The sequence below is a fragment of the Macrotis lagotis genome, chromosome 1 (assembly GCF_037893015.1).
Source record: "Macrotis lagotis isolate mMagLag1 chromosome 1, bilby.v1.9.chrom.fasta, whole genome shotgun sequence".
In the NCBI taxonomy this organism is placed as follows: Eukaryota; Metazoa; Chordata; class Mammalia; order Peramelemorphia; family Peramelidae; genus Macrotis; species Macrotis lagotis.
In genome coordinates this window covers 295269853-295290627 of record NC_133658.1, presented here as the reverse complement: position 1 = coordinate 295290627, position 20775 = coordinate 295269853, and the positions used below count along the sequence as shown (strand labels likewise).

At 40.5% G+C, this 20775-nt stretch overlaps 1 protein-coding gene across 6 annotated transcripts in view; it reads left to right on the top strand.

Annotated features, from left to right (window-relative positions):
• The first annotated feature begins 1863 nt into the window (after positions 1 to 1863).
• Positions 1864 to 20775, top strand: part of KIF12 (kinesin family member 12) — a 42424-nt gene continuing 23512 nt past the window's right edge. For 2 of the 6 annotated variants that reach the window (XM_074211166.1, XM_074211163.1), the window contains exons 1-16: positions 1864 to 2029; positions 2156 to 2221; positions 2367 to 2445; positions 2908 to 3035; positions 3484 to 3559; positions 4081 to 4215; positions 4474 to 4609; positions 6381 to 6472; positions 8351 to 8495; positions 9752 to 9870; positions 10097 to 10198; positions 10559 to 10724; positions 11039 to 11129; positions 12437 to 12523; positions 12721 to 12838; positions 12958 to 13059. In XM_074211166.1, coding sequence (XP_074067267.1) covers positions 1989 to 2029; positions 2156 to 2221; positions 2367 to 2445; positions 2908 to 3035; positions 3484 to 3559; positions 4081 to 4215; positions 4474 to 4609; positions 6381 to 6472; positions 8351 to 8495; positions 9752 to 9870; positions 10097 to 10198; positions 10559 to 10724; positions 11039 to 11129; positions 12437 to 12523; positions 12721 to 12838; positions 12958 to 13059 — 1683 coding nt within the window. In that variant the 5' untranslated portion in view covers positions 1864 to 1988. Of the gene's footprint in view, positions 2030 to 2155; positions 2222 to 2364; positions 2446 to 2907; positions 3036 to 3483; positions 3560 to 4080; positions 4216 to 4473; positions 4610 to 6380; positions 6473 to 8350; positions 8496 to 9751; positions 9871 to 10096; positions 10199 to 10558; positions 10725 to 11038; positions 11130 to 12436; positions 12524 to 12720; positions 12839 to 12957; positions 13060 to 20775 lie in introns of those variants that run through there. The other 4 variants (XM_074211165.1, XM_074211164.1, XM_074211167.1 and 1 more) reach the window with 4 other exon arrangements.

The following is a 20775-nucleotide window of genomic DNA, read 5'->3' as shown; positions in this document are numbered from 1 at the left end:
TTTAAAATGTAAGGAAAGAACAGCTATCAACCCCAGGCTCATTCTCAGAAGAACAAAACAAATGCTTCAGTCATGGAAATATAACCAGCATATTAGTAAATATTATTATGTTCATATAAAAGTCAAAGGCTCAATCCTTGGAAACTACTGAAGTATTTGTGGAAGGGATGGAGAAGTCCACTTGATCATTTCCCATTTTCTTTTCTATGATCCATCCCTACTCTAGGAACCTTCTTCCACCATCCCCCAATGATTCAGTAACTTTATGTTTCTCTGAATTTCTCAGACTCTGTCTTCTTTCTTTCCTGTCATTCAGATAATGTTAACATTAATATCTAGAATTTATATAACACTTTAAAGTTTGTGAAATGCTTAACAGTTATCCTATTTTATCCTCACAGCAACTGTGGTAGGTAGGAGCTATTTCCATCCCCATTTTATAAATGAGGAAACTGAGGCAAAAAGAGATTTGGTCCAGGGTCACACAATTAGTAACTAATGCTAGATCTGAACTCTAGTCTTCCTGACACCAAGACCTTAGTTCAAATCTAACCTTAGATACAAGTTCTGTTCCCTGGGCAAATCATTTAACTTTTGTCTGACTCAGTTTCCTCAACTGTAAAATGGGGATAATAATAGTACCTACCTCAAATGATTGAGAGAACCACATGACATAACATTTGTCAAGCACTTAGCACAATACCTAGTGCATCATAGTACAGCACATACCTAGTACAATGATAGGGAGGGAGTCATTCAATTCAACTAATTCACTCTAAGGGGTATGTGCCTCATAAAAGATGATTGTTAACCTAAATGAATTTCTAAGTGAAATGCAGTTCCCTGGGAACCAAAGAAGCAAATCCTTTCAGACAGGGTGAGGTCAGTGAGGCAGGCAGGACACTCCATCCCTGGAGAAGTCTTTCCTTGAAGAAGTTTACTCTTGGAGCTTCCACTATTATCCTGGGGCAGGGTAAGTGACTATGACTTTATGTAGGATTGGGAGCACACAAATTGTCCCAGTGTACCCGGCTTATTTAGATTCAGATGACAAGGAGTTAAAGAGGCTAGTCCTCTGCAGAGCAGTGTTGGTATTTAGACATTTTTTCCCCCAGACAATCCCACAATGTTTAACCAGATCTCCACTAAACCCCTCCTGGGGCACTGAGGGAGTAGGGAGGAGAATTTTTTTCCTGCCAAGTTCAGCCCTGACTTTAGAAGAGAACAAAACTGAGAGTTAGGGAAATTACATCTTCCTTTGAGCTCAGACCTTAGACCTGAGGCAAATCTCAGTCCTCTCAGCTTAGTGGCCAGAGAGGACTAGAATCCTGGGGACAATTCAAGTAAGAAACAAGACTCAAGTCACTTTCTGCCAGAGGAGGACAGGGTTAGAGTAAGAAGATCCGAGTTCTAGTCATACTTCCTCCACTATCTGACTTTGAGGAAATCACTTTTGGTATCCCACTTTTCCCATCTGTAAAATAATAGAATTGGATGATATGTCTTTAGGGTACTTCCTAGGTCAGTCTATAATCCTTATTATAAGAATAGAAAGGGAAATTGTCCCCAAAAGGGAAATCATGCCCCCAAATCATCCCCATCTCATATTTATTCAAAAATGTATCATAAAAAATCTCTTATTGAAAGGGGCCCCTTATGAATAAATTACCCCGATGCTCCACCTTGCTCTTAATCCACCCATGTGATAAACTTGCTCCAGACATTCTGTGGGGTAAATCTTTAACTACCCACATGGATTCAGCCTTGGGCAGATTCAGCTTGGGTTCCTGGATGGGAAGTGAGCTTTTAACCTTGTGGGGGTGGGCGGAAGAGGTGGGACTTTGCCTGGTATGAGGGAGGAGGGGTTGTAGAAACCTCCTGTCCTCTCCCTTCAGGTGTGAGAATTTAGATTGCTTCATCTCTTCCACACATACTGGTCTTCCCTAGACAAAGGCTCGACTATGGTCACAGCAGTTGCATGATACAGTATGGAAGTCAGAAATGCAGAACACTTCCAGTGTCCCAATGGGTGAGTCCCATGGTACCATAGAGTACTCATAGATATTATGGTTCCAGACAAATTTGGTGGGATGTTCAGGGATGATGAGAGGAGGTGTAACTGTGAGGAGGTGGTGACTTCAGCGACTTTCTTCAGGGTCCTGCCCCAAGCCCTGGGAGAGAGGGCAGAAGGAATGGAAACACCTATCCAGGTGATACTTAGGTGAGGAACTGTGGGAGCACGATCTTTGGATCTGAGGGAAGGGGAGATAGTTGGGAATGGACCAAGAAAAGCAAGGGAAGTGAAGGTACACAAATACTGCGTGAAGTCAGAGCAGGAAACAGAGAGTAAGATTGTACCCCTGCAGAGTCCGCCCCATGAACCAGGCTGAGCAGCGCCGGGGGGAGCAAAGTGTTCTTCACTGTTCTGGCCCCAGGACTCTGCGGGTAAGACTCTCCCTATCTACTCCTTTCTATATAGATTTCTCCCTTCATGGTTTATAAATTTCCCCTGTTCTGAGTCCAGTTATAGCCCAAGTCTTCCTTCTTTTTAGCTCAGAGGGATCTCTGTCCTCCCATCCCCCAAATGCCTTACCTCAACACCCTCTGGATAGGAATTTTCCTTTCTGTCCAGTCTCCCAGGTCTATAGGTAGAGGAATCAATCATAATCACTCCAACTTTGTCTAAATCTCTATCTGAATTTCTAAGACCTCTTATTCTCATGCCCCTCCTAAGCTCCTTTTTCTCACTTTTACTCTTATTCTTTTCTTCTCACTCTACCCACTATCTCTTATTTTCTTTTGTTCTCTCTCTCTTATGAAACACACACACACACACACACACACACACACACACACACACACAATACACACTCATCTGTTTGGACCCTGAGCTTCCACAATCCTCAGGTGAGTCCTCTAGGTGGTGGCCGTGAAGCTGCCTTTCGCTTCAGCGTAGTGTTGGATGGATCCCGCACTCAGGATGATGTGTTCCAGAGCAGTGGAGTACAGCGCCTGGTAGAGCTTTCCCTCCATGGGTAAGATTACTATCTTTTCATCCCCTTTTAACTTCTCACTATCACTACCCTCTCCTAGACCCTAATTCTTCTTTTTCCCTTAGTTTCCCCAACCAGTTTCTCTCCTGCAAGAGGACTTCCTGGGGCAAGTGCTGGGGTAGAGAAGCTCAAGACTTTCTTTTCCAGATCCTAAGTCCCTCCACTCCCACTTCTTTTTCCTGAAATTCCCTTTCTCTGGTTCAGCCACAACTACTAATGAGCTAGCCCTTATCTCCAATCCCATCATTATAATCCCCAGTTTCTGGGTCCCATTACCCCTGATTCTTTTTATTTTGCAAGGCAAATGAGACCGGATTTGAACCCAAGTACCCTGACTCCAAGGCCGGTGCTTTATCCACTGCGCCACCTAGCCACCCCAACCCCTGATTCTTTATCTCAATATCTATGCTACAACCTCTCCTACTTGCAGTTTCTCCTGCACAGCCTTCACCTTTGGCCAGACAGGCTCTGGGAAAACCTATACTCTGACTGGGCCACCTCCCCAGGTAAGTACTATTCTATTCCTATCTGGAACTAACCTGAGATTTAGAGAACACCAAGGTGAATGATTAATAATAACTATTATTGATGATCCCAGGAGCAACAACTAACGGAAGGAACAAATAACCTTAAGCTTTAGCATGAGAGACTGAGGTTAGACTTCAGAGAGCAGCAACTAAATTAAATGGTTCCAGGTCTATACTGGTAAAGGTAGCTTAAGTCAAATGCTGTAAGGATCAATCATGCTCCATTTCATTTTCAAAGTTGTTTTACATCTTATTTGATTTTCATAATAGTCATGTGAGATAGGAAGGGAAAGAGTTGCTATCCCTAATTTACAAATAAAGAAGAGAATGAATATAAATGTTTAAAAACATGAAACCTTGTCAATTGAGTCCCCCAGAGTAAGTTAGTGACAAAGTCAGTCCATGAAGGATCTAGGTTTCAGGGAGCCCAGTGTATTGTTCTTCCTACCATTCTGCATCATTAGCTATTCTAGATTTACCTCAGCTTCTTTTTTTTGTAGGGAGCAGGGGAAACTGTGCCCCCCAACCTAACTGGGCTTATGCAGAGGTCCTTTTCCTGTCTCTTGGATAAAGTTCAGCATGTTGGAAACTCCATCACTCTCAGTGCCTCTTACTTAGAAATCTACAATGAACAGGTGGGGCCAAATGGAGTAGAGAAAGTAGACAAGAAGGTCTTCTTATTCAAAAAGGCTTTTATTTGGGCCTTGAGGAAGGAGTTACAGATTAAGAGGAATGTGAAAATTAGGGTGAAGACAGGGTTAAGGGATTTGTTGTCATGGAGGTAAATTCAGGACTGGAGTCAGAGGTTTATGTCTACTTGGGAGTATTAAGAGAGCTTGATCCATGAGCAGAGAGGCAAGGCATGTATCTTCCCTCTTCACTTCACCCTCCAGGTTAGGGACCTGTTGAGTCAAGGGCCCCATCATCACCTCCCGGTTCGCTGGAACAAGACCCGGGGTTTCTATGTGGAAAAGCTGAAAACAGTCCAATTTGGCACATTTGAGGAAGTGATGGAACTTCTGCTGGAAGGTACAGAGCCCAGGGGTCTTCAAGATAAGGATTATATTCAAGAAACTTTTTTTAGCAATTCTATAGCCAATTATGACTTAGCTCTTAGGAATCAGATGAGAAAAGAGGTACAGAAAAGTTTGTAACACAGTCCCTCATATCAAGGAACTTAAAGTTCATTTGAAAATATAAGATAAGAATAATAAGGAAAATTCAAAGCAGAATATGATATTGTATTTTAATTCAAAGTAGGGTTCAGGGAAGGAGGGCAAAGTCTTTTTGAAAAAAAGGTAATGATGTTTAGTGGAATTTTAAAGGATAGATGAGCTTTTGATGGGCACAGCTGGGATGGAGTAAGGTACTCTAGGGGGACAAAGGCAGAGAGAAGTAAATCACAAGTTCATAAAACTATAAAGCTGAAAAGGACCTTAAAAGTTAAATAGTTTAGCTCCCTCAGTTTGCAAATGTGTAAACTGATGGTCATAAAGGCAAAATGACTTTCCCAAGGCCAAACAAATAGCACAAAGTTGAGCCTAGATGTAAATCTAGGTCCTCAGATCCCAAATGTTATACTCAGTTATCTAATAATATAGTAAAAAGTACATTGGACCAAAATTAGGAGCCCAAAGATTAGGTCTTAACTTTCTGTGACCTTGGTTAAGTCATTTAACTTCTGGTTTTTCATTTCCTCATTCTTAAAATCTTGGATTTAGCAGGGGTTTAGGTATGAACTGCCCTTATGTATAGGTAAAAAAGGAGTGTTCACCTCTTTGGCCTATTATTATTTTTCTTATTCCCATACTGGAGTCATAAGGCAACATTTTGACATTTTCTTATTAGTTAATAAAAGCACAATATCTCTCTAATCAATCAATTAACATTGACCTCCCATTCTATTTAATTAAATTTTATTTAATTATATGGAGAAATTTATTTTTCCATATTGTCATAGCCTTTTGAACATCTCTCTATATCAAATTCTCTGATAGTCTAGGCTTAAATAAATATCAGGGTTAATGACTATACTATGTATATATATACATAAATATGCATATTATCTATAGATAAGTAATTTATAAAGTATAATCAACAATAAGAAAATCAGACATATAATTAATTATAATATATCAGCTATAAGAAAGACATATGTTTAATCAACACAACCCCACCTTTTATTTTTCTCAGGATGCTAATTAAAGAGTTTTCTAAGGAATTCTCTTCTTGTTTCTTTAAAAGACAAAAGTTGAACTTAATTCTCTAAGGAAATAAATTCTCAAACCATTTTTTCCATCTTCAGATATCACAGTTAATAGTCCCTCCAGAACAAATTTAAGTTCTCTTTCTTCTCACAGAATCCTCAAAGAATAATAGTTACATTGTAATGACAAAATTTCATTGTCTCTTAAACATATAGTAATAGTATCTATAATCTCTGTGGGAGAGACTACTGAAATTGATATTCTAGTGATAATAATCTCTAACCCTGCTTGTTTCTCAGTGTTTCTCAGGGATGTTGTAAGGACAAAATGAAGACAGATTTGAATACACTTTGTGAACCCAAACTAAGATATGAATGAAATGTGGCTTGATAAAATCAAAAGTCATGTTATATAGGCAATATGGAGATTCTTTTTCAGATGGAAATGAGTAACCAGGTTTCCTAGGCCGGGAGATTCACTAACTGGCTCATTCTTCTACATCCAAGGGACTCAGACTGAGGATGAGGATATATCTATTCTACATCTCTCCAGTCACAGGATCTAATCTTTGTCCATACTAATGTCTTCCCCAGGTCTAAAGAGACGTCGGAGTTCAGCTCACACTCTGAATGAGGTCTCCAGTCGTAGTCATGCGCTATTTACCATTCATGTTCAGTGTTCTGTTGTGAGTTGCCTTCACAAAGAAGGATTTCGTGTGTGTGTGTGTGTGTGTGTGTGTGTGTGTGTGTGTGTGTGTGTGTGTGTGTGTGCATTTTGGGGAAGGGAGATTTGTGTCTGTGACCAGGGGAGGGAAGGGTGGCAAAAGACAAAAGACAATGTCCAAGACCCTTTTCTTAGAAGAGAAGCTCCCAGAGGAAAGGTACCAGACACTGCCTTTCAGTCTCAAATAAATTCATCTTTCAATTATCCACCTGTGAATTATCTCCCATTTGTGTCTTGCCTTTCAGGATAATTTTAATTTAATAATTTTAATTTCAGGATAATTTCCCACCTGACTTATCTCTCTAGCTAATATAGCCTGAGCTGTACTTAGATTGAAAATTAATTCTGCTTAGTTGGGGGAAGGTATATGAAGCAAGAAAGAGAAGGCATATGAACTAAAGAGAAAGAATTGCTAAAGCCCAATGGAAATCACTGGGACAGTTAATTGTCATAGTGGATAGAGTGCCAGATCCGGAGTCAAGAAGTCTCATCTTCCTGACTTCAAATCTGACCTTAGACACTTACTAGTTGTGTGACCTTGGGCAAGTCACTTCACCCTGTTTGCCTCAATAGTAAAATGAGCTGGAAAAGGCAATGGTAAAACATTCCATATCTCTGCCAAGAAAACCCCAAATGGAGTCACAAAAAGTTGGATGTAACTGAAAAGTGATTGAACAACAAATAGAAATAACTTTGTTATTTTGCCTGTTGGTAACTAACACTTATCTGCCCATTAAGTGCAAATAATTGAATTCTCTACCAAATGATTGGTCATAGCAAACCATCCAAAGGGCCCCCAGTGTCTCCCTTCAAAGGAAACATGAAGATTGTCTTCTAGTATTTAAAGTATGTGAAAAAGAGATGATGAGGCTTGTTCTGCTTAAGCCTCAGAGAACACAGTGAGGACCAATGGATAGACATGACAGAAAAACTGATTTTGGTTCAACAAAAGGAAGACTTCCTAAAGATTAAAGCTACCCTAAATTAGAATGGATTACTTCATCATATAGTGAGTCCCCCATCATTAAATGAACTTCAAAGGGAAGCTGTCAAAAAGGTTGGTAAAAGATCTCAGCTTAGGCATGATTTAGTTTAGAGGATCTATGTCAATGAGCTAAACTAAAATAGAAACAGGGCCACTAAATGGTACATAAGGATCTCTGTGGGTCACATATTGACTTAGAAACCACATATTAATGTCATCTATGTTTTATTGAATTTTTATTTATTTTGCTAAATTAATCAATTAATTTTAATATGGTTCAGACTCTCTCAGGAATCTTGTGATTTTTAACTCCAGAATCATGGTACCCTGAACAGTACTGGATTAGGGACCAGAATCCTGGCTCACCTTTGTATATAACCTTATGCAAGGGCAGCTAGGTGGCGCAGTGGATAGAACATTGACTTTGTAGTCCAGAGGATGGGAATTTGAATTTGAGCTCAGACATGTGACACTAGCTAACTGTGTGAATCTGGGCAAGTCACTTAACCCTGATTGTTTCTCACCCAGGGTTATCTCCAGCTGTCCTGATCAATAACTGGTCACTAGACCCAGATGGTTCTGGAGGAAAAAGTGATGTTGGTGACTTAGTACAGCACCCCCTCACTCAAACCCAATTCTTGTGCTTGTCATGGCATCACCCTCCTGATGTCATAGTCTTCTTTGAGAATGAAGAACAAGCATACTATTGTAACCCTGTGCAAGTCATTAACCAAACTGACCTCATCTATAAAATGAAATGGTTAGACCAGATGACTACTCAGGTTCCTTTCAAGTATTCTCCTGAGAGCGAAGGCAGGATCAATATGGCCCCATCCAGAACTTTTCCTTCAACAGGTGTCTCCCAGCAGACCAAAAGAACAGACATTTGGAAAGCTATGCTTTGTAGATCTGGCAGGTAGTGAAAAAGTAGCAGCCACACATTCTCAAGGAGAGCTAATGCTGGAGGCCAGCAACATCAACCGCAGTTTGCTGGCCCTGGGTAAGCCAAGAGGGTTGGGGTGGGGCCTCTACCATATCTTCTCTACACCTGGACTCTAATTTTCCATCTTCCATTAATCAATTTAAAAAAAAAATTTAAGAATCTACTGTATATTTAACTCTGTGCAATAAAAGGAAGGAGGCAGGAGAAGACCTGGTCCCCATTGGAGTTTGCTTATAGACTTGTGGTGATACCATAGTATCATAGGATATCAGAACTCAATGGAACATTATAACATGGAATGTTAGAGATGAAAACCTTAGGAACTAACTAGTTTGACCTCCTGAATGTAAGAAATGAGGGAATTGAGGCTCAAAAGGAGATGTTTTGTACACAGTAAAATAGCTAAACTATAATCTTCTTGAGGGTAGGGTCCATGTGTTATAATTAGTTATACTTCCAAACTGGCATTGAACATGTCATAGGTTGTTTTTTTTTCATTTGTTTTGGTTATTGTATCAACCTAAGATTTCATTCCATAAGAAAATGTTAGTGAAGAAATTCTGATGTCTAAGCATGTCAGTCTCTGATCTGCAATTTATGATCTTAGATATTTTCTTGGAGTACCAAGAGATTAAATGATTTTCCCAAGGTCACATAAACAATATGAGCTGGAGGAAGAATTTGTGTATTCAAGATTGTGAGTCTCTCTCCTCTCTCTTCTCTCTCTCTCTCTCTCTCTCTCTCTCTCTCTCTCTCTATTATGTCACACTGTTTCTCTTGTAATGAGAAATATTCATTAAATATGAATAGAAACAACACTTATCTCCTGGCTAGTACTGTTCTTTTCCTTGAACTCCCATTCTTCCAGAAGACTTTTATTATTCCTCAACAACAAATGCAAGTAGACTTTAGTTCATTCTTGATTCTGTTGCATCCTCTTTAGTGAAATAAGAATTTGAAGGAAGAATCAATGAAATAATCAAGGAAGTGGAACACTGAACTGGGTCTTACTGAATGGGGAGGGTTTGAATATACAGAGCAGAACCCCAGATTTGAAAAAAAGAAATGTATTAAAAGACCGATGCTCAAATTCTAATTCTCTTAAATCCTACTTTTGTGACATTATCAAGTCATTGGACCTTGAATTTCTTTATCTTTTAAATTATGGAGTTGTAGCAAATGGTTTCCAAGGTTCCACCCTGCTCTATATTCTATGAACCCAACTCTTGACTTCTCAGCCCCCTTATAAAATCTTTAGGGAATTTGGAGGTCCCATGGATTTCCATGAAACTCACCATCCTACTTCTCTGCAGGCCAATGCATCTCTCTACTCCTGGACCCACGACAGAAAAAGAACCACATTCCCTACAGGGACAGCAAGCTCACCCGACTGCTGGCAGATTCTCTGGGTGGCAGTGGAATCACCCTCATGGTATTGATGGGGCACAAGGAAGGAATCCTAGAGCCAGTGATCACTAGTGATCACACAGTGATCACTTCAATTCTGTGTTCTTCTCCGGCCCTCAAGGAATAATAGGTCCTAAGGAGAAGGAATCTGACCAGGCTTATGGATTGGGTAGAGTGGAAATCAAAGTTTCAGGGAAAAGGTCCTTCTTATTACTTCCCCCCTCCCCAACTAAACTCTGGCCCTCACACAGGTGGCCTGTGTGTCCCCTTCAGCCCAGTCTCTCCCAGAAACACTGAATACACTACGCTATGCTAGCAGAGCTCAGCAGGTCACCACCCGGCCCATGCCTAAGGTGAGGATAATTTCATCTTGAGATCAAGTAGAGGGTGGAAGGGAAGACTACCACTGAGGCTGAGATAAGGCACCATTCCAATTGGGGTTAGTGGGAAAATTGTGGTTTAGTGACTGTGGTACTTGATTTAGAATGAGGACCTGGGTTTGAATCCTAAGTCTGATATCTACTGTCTGTGTAAAGTTAAGGCAAATAGCTTTACCTCTCTAGGCTTCAGATTCTTTATCTATAGATGTTCGCTAAGATCCCTTTCAGCTCTTAATCCTGTCCTCTAATCAGATGGGTTAGGTTAGGGTTAGGCTGAGGTCAGAGAAGAAGTCACCATCCCTCTTGTTAATCCCTCCAAGCTTTGCTCTATAGGGTCCCCTGGGTTCACAGTCTCTTAGACTGGAGGAGGAGGTCCAGCAGCTCCGACAGGAGAACTTGATGCTGAAACAGAGGCTACAGCAGCCTCTGAGTCACAGCAATACAAAGACTGGGAAGGAGACCTACAACAATGAATTCATGAACCGGAGACAAAGGGCTGGTAAGAGCTTGATTGAATAGGATCAAACCATGGAGGAGTTCATCCAATGTGTGGTCACCATGGAAAAGAAGTACAGCCTGGATCTGCTGCTGATGCATTCTGAATATCAGTTTCCCGGGATGGAGCCTGAGTCATGCCACCTTAGTCACAGATCTGCTGGGGAGTGGGAAGATATGCAGATTCAACCCCCCTCCCATCCCATCCTCTCTTGCCTCCAGCCCAGTAGGAAACTGAGAGTGGATCTCTCAGTTTCCCACAGGGTTTCTGGGTACCTGTACAGATTCTCCTTCTCCTCCATTCTTACTCTTCCATAGCCTCCAGAAGTAAGGGATCCCAGTCTGGCTGGGCCAAGAGAAGCCTCTATGGGATGCTACAGGAGTTCATGCTGGAGAATCAACAGCTTAGGTAGGAACTTCCTCTTTACCCCAGCTCTCTTCCATTGGGATAACAACTTTCTCCCTCAGACCTCATTTAGCATTTTAAAAAAACAACTCTCTGATGTACTCAGGTAATAGCCAGGCTGCTTAAATGTCTTCATCTGTTAAATGGAAATGACAGCACCTCCCTCCCAGAGTTATTGTGAAGTTAAAATGATGTAATATTTGTAAAGTTTTTTTGTAAACCTTAAAGTACTATATAAATGCTAGTTATCATCATCATCATCATCATCATTACATTGTTTTATTCCTCTACTAGACTATAAATTCTGTGAGGATAGGATTGTGCCATATCTAAACCTTTTATCTTCCCAAAGCATTTAGCAAAACCCTCTATATACATATGTTTGCTGTTGGAACTTCTACCCTGACTGACCTAAAATCTGCCTTTCATGGTAGCTAGGTGGTACAGTGGATAGAGCATTGGCCCTGGAGTCAGAAGAACCTGAGTTCAAATCCGACCTCAGACACTTAATAATTGCCTAGTGTGTGACTTTGGGCAAGTTGCTTAACCACATTGCCTTGAATAAAAATTTAAAATAAAATTTTAAAATCTGGCTTTCTCAGCCTGAGTATTACCCTTCCAAGTCCACAACCTCCCCCAACCAATCTGTGCGGTACTAAAAAGAACTTTGACCTTGGGAGCCAAGATCAGGTTTCTATTCAATCAACAGAAATTCATTGAGCACCTACTATATGCTAGACCCAGTTGGTAGAGATACAGGAAAATAGCAATATAAAATACAAGACATAGTCTCTGCCCTCAAGGAGCTTACTCTCTTAAAAATTCTGTCCTGAGAAGTCATTTCTGCTTACTGGGCCTTATTTATCTATCAATGAATTAGATTACCTCAAAAGTCTCTTGCAATTTTAACATTGTGTGTTTGTATATGTGTGTAAATTTAGATTCTAGTCACAGTTATGCTACTAACCAAATTTATGGCCTTGGAAAAGTAACTTCCCTCTTTGAGCTAAAGTTTTTCTCACCTATAAACAGGAATAATCTCAAAATTTCTGAAGATTCAGTAAGAAAAGTCATACAGAGCTTGGTTTGAAAGTGAGTGCTTATTAGAGTACATAGCCATTGAGCTCCTACCCTCCCATCATCTTTTCCAGGACCATTAGTTCTACTTTCTGTAGCCAGTGGGTCAGACTATCCCCAATAATGCCATATGACCCAGGAAATCTGATAGGGTGGTTCTCTGGATATGGAGCAGAAATGATGTGGGAGAAAAGAAAGAAGGGGTTTATCTTCTTGTTATGCTCTTCCCTTAGAGAGGAAAAAAGTCAACTTCAGAGTAGCAGGGACTGCGCCTGGAATGAGCAGCAAATCTTGGTTCAACAGCTTAAAGAACTCAACAGGTGAGGGGGTTGGGAGGAGCCTGAGGATGGGGCCTCCATTCTGTGAAAGTTCTGGGAAACCACAGAATCAAGACCATGCCTGCTCTACCCAGGAGTCCAGAAGAGGCTGTGGTTCCAAGAAGGAGAGCTGAGGCCTAGTAATACCCAGATCTCTCCCTTTTTTCCTGAAGATATCACTCCCCTAAATTCTCTTGCAGTCATCTCTTCTGCTCGGCTGGCCACAGTATCCAATGCCCTCCTCAGCATTTCTCCAGGGCTACCCTGCTCTGCCCCTACTCAGTGTCTCAAGGGCACTACCAAGCTCTAGCCTTCCATGTGAGTCTAGTTCCCTGGGTCTTGGTAGAAACAAAAAGCAGAAGAGCTCATCTCAGCCTAGGGGTGGATGAGGGTCCTCAGGACTAGTGGAAGTCTTCATTATATTCTCCTGTATACAGCAGGTGCTGCCTCCTCTCTGTTCTTGTCACTGCGACCAACTCTGTTTCCTGTGCTATGCTCCTCTGCCTCCATGTGATGATTCTCAGCTCCGTCAGGCCCAGGTAGGACAAGCCACAATGAAGTGAGACAGGGATGAGTTGGAAAAGCATATGATTGGTTTCTGGTGGAACTAGCCCTGGACTAAACAATAAAACACATGAGTGCACTATGTAAAGTTGGATAAGTCACTTCCTCTCCATGGGTCTACAATTGTTGTACTATATTACTTTGTATTTACTTTGTGTAATATTTAGATGTTTTTAATGTTATTTTACCCAAAAGAATATAAGACTCTTGTGCACAGAAACAGGTTCATTTTGGTTTTCATCACATCAGGATCTAGCATGGTCATTGACACATATTAGCTACTTAACAAATGCCTATTGAACAATTGTAGAATCTTAGCACTAGGTAAAGTGTAAGTTTACCTAGTTCAGTCCTTCCCTAACAAATTATTCTACAGCCTCTAGGTTATCATTGATGGACTAATAATAGTTTCCAACCCAAGTCTCATTGTTTGCTTTTGATAGCCCAGAGTGAATGTAAATAGCAGTTGTTTTTGTTCTGACCAGAAATTCTGATTATCTTCCCCTTTCAGGCTGACTCTTTTGAAAAGGCAAACTGTACTATCATTTTCCTCATTTCTTACCTAGCTTTTAACTACTGAATGGATCTTATCTCAGACAAAGGACCTGGAAAAGACCTTAGCTTGACTTCCTACTGAATTCAAGGTCATCTTCAGTCATCCTAAACTATACCTTGCCTCTGGACTCCAATGACTGGAGAAGAGAGACTGTTGACTTTGCACAACTCTGCCTCATTTGAATCCGATTCACTTACAAGCCAAGACATCATCTTCCTGATGTCATTGGTCCTCTCTAAGAATGGAGGACCAACAACAATCAGTGAGAACAATCAGTTCTAAATTTATCTGTATGATATCACTAAGGCAATTTGTTTCATTATTGGGCAATTAATTATTAAGAAGCTCTTTTGCCCACTGAGTCAAAATCTGGTTCTGTACCTTCTAGTCTATGGTGGCCACAAAGAATATGTCTAAGTTTTTTTCCATATGAAAGCCCTTCCACATCTTTAAAAAGAAGGGGCTGACCTGGATAATCTCTAAACTCCCTCCCAGTTCCACATACTCCTTATGTCTCTCTTAATTCCAAGCTAAACACCCTTATTAGATTAGGTCTGGAAGATTGTTTTAGAAGGATGATTTAGAGTTTGCTAAGGCAACTCTTCTCATTTTACAGATGAAGAAATTGAACCCAGAGAGAAGTAATTTGTCCCAAGTCCCATAGGTAGTAAGTAATAAATCTGAGATCAAGCTGAATCTATCCATGTCCAGATCTTGTTCTTCCCATAAGAAAATCTGCTCATATTACATGATTTTTGAATACTTCCATCACCCTATATACCTTTTCCTTTTATCACTTTGGGATACAGACTTAATCGTGGTATTACTGGGTCAAATGTTATACACAGTTGGGCCTATTTCAAAATTATTCTTCAAAATGTTTTTATTAGTTCATTTCTCTACCAATAGTTCATTAATTTACCAATTTTCCCTCATCCCCTCCAGCTTTTGTCATTTCTGATGCACCACAGAGTTGTTTGTTTTGCATTTCTCTAAACAAAATTTTGAACATTTTTATATAACTATAGATAGCTTTGGTTTCTTTTTCTGAAAACTGTTCATATTAAATTCTGCTTCAGTTATTTATTTTAACTCTGTGTGTCTTTCTGTTTTAAGTCTGTCTCTTGCAGACAAGATATTGTCAAATTTGGGTTTCTAATCCATTCTGCTCACCACTTCCATTTTATGAGTGAGGTCATCCCATTGACATTCATAATTCTGATTACTGTGTATATCCTTCCATTCCATTTTCTTTTGTTTATTCTTCTCTTTTTCTTTTTTATCCTGTCCTTCCTCAGAAGTCTGTTTTGCTTCTCCTCCCAATCGTTCCTCCTCTTCATCATTTTCCCCTCTCTCTTATTCCCTTTTCCTCCCACTTCCCTATTGGTTAAGATAGATTTCTATACTCAACTGAGTTTCTGTGTAGGTGTGAGTGTATGTATTTATTTGTTCTTCCTTCTTTGAACCAAGTGTAATGAGAATGAGATTCAAGCACTGCCTGCCACCACCCCTCATTTTTCTCTCCACTGTTGAAGCTCTTCCTTGAATTGCTCTTTTATGTAAGAAAATTTCCCCCATCTTACCTTTCCTTTCCCCTTCTCCCAGTGTGTTCCTTTTTCTCACACCTACCTTCTTTTTTTGAAGATCATTCCAACATAAACAACTCATATCCATGCCCTCTCTATATATAAACTCTTTTTTAACTGCACTAATAATAATGAAATTTTTAACAATTACATAAACCATCTTTCCATCCAGGAATGTGAACAGTTTAACCTTATTGAGTCCCTTATGATTTCACTATCATGTTTACCTTTTAATTCTCCTCTTGAGTCTTGAGTTTGAATGTCAAGTTTTCTATTCAGCTCTAGTCTTTTATCAGCAATGCTTGAAAGTCCTCTATTTCATTAAATACCTATTTTCCCTGAAAGGGACTATACTCAGTAGGTGATTTTTGGTTGTAATCCTAGATTATATGTCTTAAAGAATATCTTATCTTTTAACATGAAAGCCACAAATCTTGAGTGATCCTGACAATAGCTCCATGATATTCAATTTCTTTTTTTAATATTGAATTATATATTTATTTTTTATTTTTGTACAAATGATGTTTTTATACACTACTAAAATATTCTTGTTTAAGAGTAAACATAATACACCCTCCCCCCAAAAAAATAGACCTTCATGAGCAATAAAGGAAAGGAAAGAGAAAAAAATAAAAATAAATTTTTTAAAATGTGTTTCAGTCTGTGTTCCAACACCATCAGCTTGGTTGCAGGTATATCACATTCTTTATAATAAGTCCATCACAAAAGCTACTTCCATATTTTTCCACCGTCAGCACTGCTGATCGCAATTCCCTCCATTCATACCTCCCCACTACCATATACTATAGTTTCTCTCTCCTTTCACTCTGTCCCTCTTCTTAAATGTGCTGTAGGGAAGCTGAGTGGCACAGCAGACTGATCACTGGCCCTGGGGCCAAGAGGCCTCAAGCCCATATACCACCCTTAAAGCCCAGCAACCACCCAGGCCTGTGGTACCAGACAGGCCATCCAATCCCAGCCTCTTGCAAGAAGTAAAAAAGAAAATGTGTTATATCTGACCACCCTCCCAGTCTACCCTCTTCTCCATCACTCACATCCCTCCTGTCCCCCTTCTCTCCTTTTTACTCTAGATATCTATACCCCATTGAATATATATATACTATTTCCTCTCTGAGTCACCTCTGATGAGAGTGAAAGTTCCCTCATTCCCCCTACCCTTCCCCCTTCCATATAATTGCAATAGCTCATTGCAATAAAAAAATCTTACTATATGAAATGTCTTAGCCTATTCTACCTCTCCTTTCTCTTACTCCCAGTACACTTCCTTTTCACCTGTTGATTCCATTTTTACAATATACCTTCAAATTCAGCTCTCTCCTGTGCCTCATCTATAAAAGTTCCTTCTACCTGCTCTATTAAATGAAAAGGTTCATATGAATAGTATCAGTATCATCTTTCCATGCAGGAATACACACAGTTCATCGTCATTAAGTCCCTCATATTTTACCCTTCTCCTCTATTCTCTATGCTTCACCTGAGTTCTGTATTTGAAGATCAAACTTTCTGTTCAGTTCTGGTTGTTTCAACAGGAACAATTGAAATTCCTCTGTTTCATTGAAAGTCCATCTTTCCCCTGGAACAGGATATTCAGTTTTGCTGCATAGTTGATTCTCAGTTGCATTTTGAGCTCTTTTGCCTTCCAGAATATTATATTCTAAGCCCTACAAGCCTTTAATATAGCTGCTGCTAAGTCCTGTGTGATCCTTTTGGATCTCTTTCCGGGGGAGATCAGTGGATTCTCTCAATGTCTATTTTGCCCTCTGCTTCTAGGTTATCTGGGCAATTTTCCTGTAGGAATTCTTTAAAAATGAGGTCAAGACTCTTTTCCTGATCATGACTTTCAGGCAGCCCAATAATTTTTAAATTTTCTTTCTTGAAACTGTTTTCTAGATCAGTTGTTTTTTCAATGAGATGTTTCACAATTTCTTCTAATTTTTCATTTTTTTGGTGTTGAAGTATTGTGTCTTGACTTCTCATAAAGTCAACAGCTTCCTTTAGCTCCATTCTACACCTGAAGGATTTATTTTCCTCAGAAATCTATCTTATCTCTTTTTCCATCTGGCAATTCTGCTTTTTAAAGCATTCTTCTCAATAACTTTTTGAACTGTTTTATCCATTTGACTTATGCTGTTTTTAACATGTTATTTTCTTCAGCATTTTTTTGGATCTCCTTGACTAAGCTGCTGATTTCTTTTTCATGTTTTTTCTGCATCTCTCCTATTTCTTTTCCCAATTTTTCTTCTATCTCCCTTACTTAATTTTCAAAATTTTTTTTGAGCTCTATCATAGCCTGAGCCCATTTTCCATTTTTCTTGGAGTCCTTATATGCAGAAGCTTGTACTTGCTCATCTTCAGATTGAGTATTTTGGGGGGAGAAGCCAAGATGGTGACAAGAAAGGATCAAGTCTCAGGCGCTCTCTCTCATAAAACTCATAAGCTAAGGACTCTAACTAAACTTTCAAGAGGCAGAACCCACAGAGGGACCCAGGGAGGAAGTTCTCCTACTCAAGGTAACCTGGAAAAGAGCAGAAAGGCTCTGCTCCCCAGGGTCGGAGGGGTGGCCCACCAGAGGGGTGGCCTGCCAGAGTGAAAGAACTTCAGCCTCCCAAAGGCAGCCCCAGAGTGTTGGGAGCCATGGCTCACAACAGTGGGGGAGTCTCCTGAGCTACACCCCGGGGAGCACCAAGCACAAAGTGGGGGAACAGTGTGGGGACTTCTGCCAGAGCAAACACGTGGAGCCCAGCCCTCAGGGCACACAGCGAGCAACATGGTCTTTCTGCAGCCCAGATCCAGGAACAGAAGCAAGTGGAGCCAGTAAGCAGGAGCCCCCAGGGCATGAGCCCATTGAGCTGAGGGAGGGGAGTGAAAAGAGAGAGAGACTGCAGAGCTCTTCCACTGGAACAGGACTCTGGGGCTCTGACCACATTCAGATCCTGATCACAGCCTAGGTCCCCCCCATGGAACAGCAGGGCCCCCTCATCTCAGCCCCCGTGGCAGAGGGGAGCACTTATGGTCATTCACAGACCAGGAGGGAGGACACAGCCTCACATACTGAGAACCTTGTGGGAGTGTCCCAAAAGCTCAGGAAGCACCCAAAACCAGGCTAAGGCTGGGAAAATGAGCAAGCATAGAAAAAAGAGGAACACCATTAAGAAATATTTTTCAAATGAGCCCAAGAAGGATCAAAATGCTCAGTCTGAAAATGAGGAAGCACAAGCTCCTGCATCTAAAGACTTCAAGAAAAACAGAAATTGGGCTCAGGCTATGACAGAGCTCAAAAAAGACTTAGAAAATCAAATGAGGAAGTTGGAAGAAAAACTGGGAAAAGAAAGGAGAGAGATGCAGGAAAAACATGAAAATGAAGTCAGCAGCTTAGTCAAGGAAATCCAAAAAAAATGCTGAAGAAAATAGCATGCTAAAAACCAGCTTTAGGTCAAATGGATAAAACAGTTCAAAAAGTTATTGAGGAGAAGAATGCTTTAAAAAGCAAAATTGGCCAGATGGAAAAAGAGATAAGAAAACTCTCTGAGGGGAACAAATCCTTCAGACAAAGAATAGAATTCAGGGAGATTGATGAATTTAACAGAAATCAGGAATCAATACTTCAAAACCAAAAAAATGAAAAATTAGAAGAAAATGTGAAATATCTCATTGAAAAAACAACTGATATGGAAAACAGACTTAGGAAAGATAATTTAAAAATTATTGGAATACCTGAAAGTCATGATCAGGAAAAGAGCCTTGACATCATTTTCAAAGAATTACTACAGGAAAATTGCCCTGATATTCTAGAAGCAGAGGGCAAAATAGAAATGGAGAGAATCCACTGATCCCCCTGAGAAAGAGATCCCCAAAAAACCAACCCCTATAAATATAGCCAAGTTCCAGAACTTCCAAGTCAAAGAGAAAATATTACAAGCAGCCAGAAGGACACAGTTCAAATATCATGCAGCTGCAGTCAGGATCACACAGGACTTAGCAGCAACTACATTGGAAGCTCATAGGGCTTGGAATATAATATACCGGAAGGCAAAAGAGCTTAGAATGCAACCAAGAATCAACTACCCAGCAAGGCTGAATGTCCTCTTCCAGGGAAAAAGATGGACTTTCAATGAACCAGGGGAATTTCAAATGTTCCTTTTGGAATGGCCAGAGCTGAACAGAAGGTTTGATCTTCAGATACAGGACTCAGGTGAAGCATAGAGATTGGAGGAGAAGAGGAAAATATGAGGGACTTAATGATGATGAACTGCATGTATCCCTGTATGGAAAAAATGACATTGATAATACTCATAGTTAATAGAGTAGGTAGAGGGAGCTTTTATAGTTGAAGCACAGGAGAAAGCTGAATTTGAAGATAAAATATGGCATAAAAATGGAGTCAATAAAAAAAGGGAAATGTAATGGGAGAAAGAAAAAGGAGAGGGGGGGAATAGGTCAAGATATTTCATATAATAACATTTTTCTTTATTACAATGAGCTATTGCAATGATATGGAAGGGGGGAGGTAAGGGGGAATGAGGGAAACTTCAGTTTCATCAGAGGTGGTTAGGAGAGGAAACAGCATATATACTCAATGGGGTATAGACATCCGGAGTAAAAAGGAGAGGGGGCCACAGGGGGAAGGGGGGTATGTGAGTGATGGAGGAGAGGATGGACCATGGGAGGAGAGTGGTCAGATATAACACATTTTCCTTTTTACTTCTTGCAAGGGGCTGGGATTGGATGGCCTGTCCGGGACCACAGGGCCAGGTGGATGCTGGGTCTAAGGGGAGGTGGGGGGCTCAGGGCCTCTTGGCCCTAGACCTGGGGATCTGTCTGCTGCGCCACTCAGCTACCCTACAGCAGAGTCAGAGTGAAAGGAGAGAGAAAGTACATGGTAGTGGAGAAATACAAAAGGAGGGAGTTGCGATCAGCATTGGCAACGGTGGAAAAATATGGAAGTAACTTTGGCCATGGACTTATCATAAAGAATGTGATCCACCTGTGACAGAGTTGTTTGTGTTGGAACAAAGACTCAAGCACATTTTTTATTATTATTATTTGGAGGGGTGCAGGGCAAATGGGGCTGGGTGGCCTTCCTGGGGCTGCATAGCAGGGTGATCCTTGGGTGTCTGAGGCCAGATTTGGACCCTGGTGCTTCTGGCTCAAGGGCCAATGCTCTGTCCGCCACCCAGCCACCACTACTATTATTACTATTTTATTTTATTTTGGGTATTTTTTTTTTGGTTTTTGCAGGGCAGTGGGGTTCGGGTGGCTTGCATGTTACATGGCTGGGTGATTGTTGGGTGTATGGGGCTGGATGTGGGCTCAGGTGCTTGTGGCTCCAGGACTGGTGCTCCGTCCATTGTGCCACCTGGCCATACCTACAATTATTACTATTATTTTTTTTAATTTTAATTTTTTTTCTCTCTCCCCTTTACTGTATCGCTCAAGCAAGTCTATATTTATGGTGGAGAGGGGTATTTCGTTTACTCTTAAACAAGAATATTTTATTAATGTAAAAAACATTATTTGTACAAAATGAG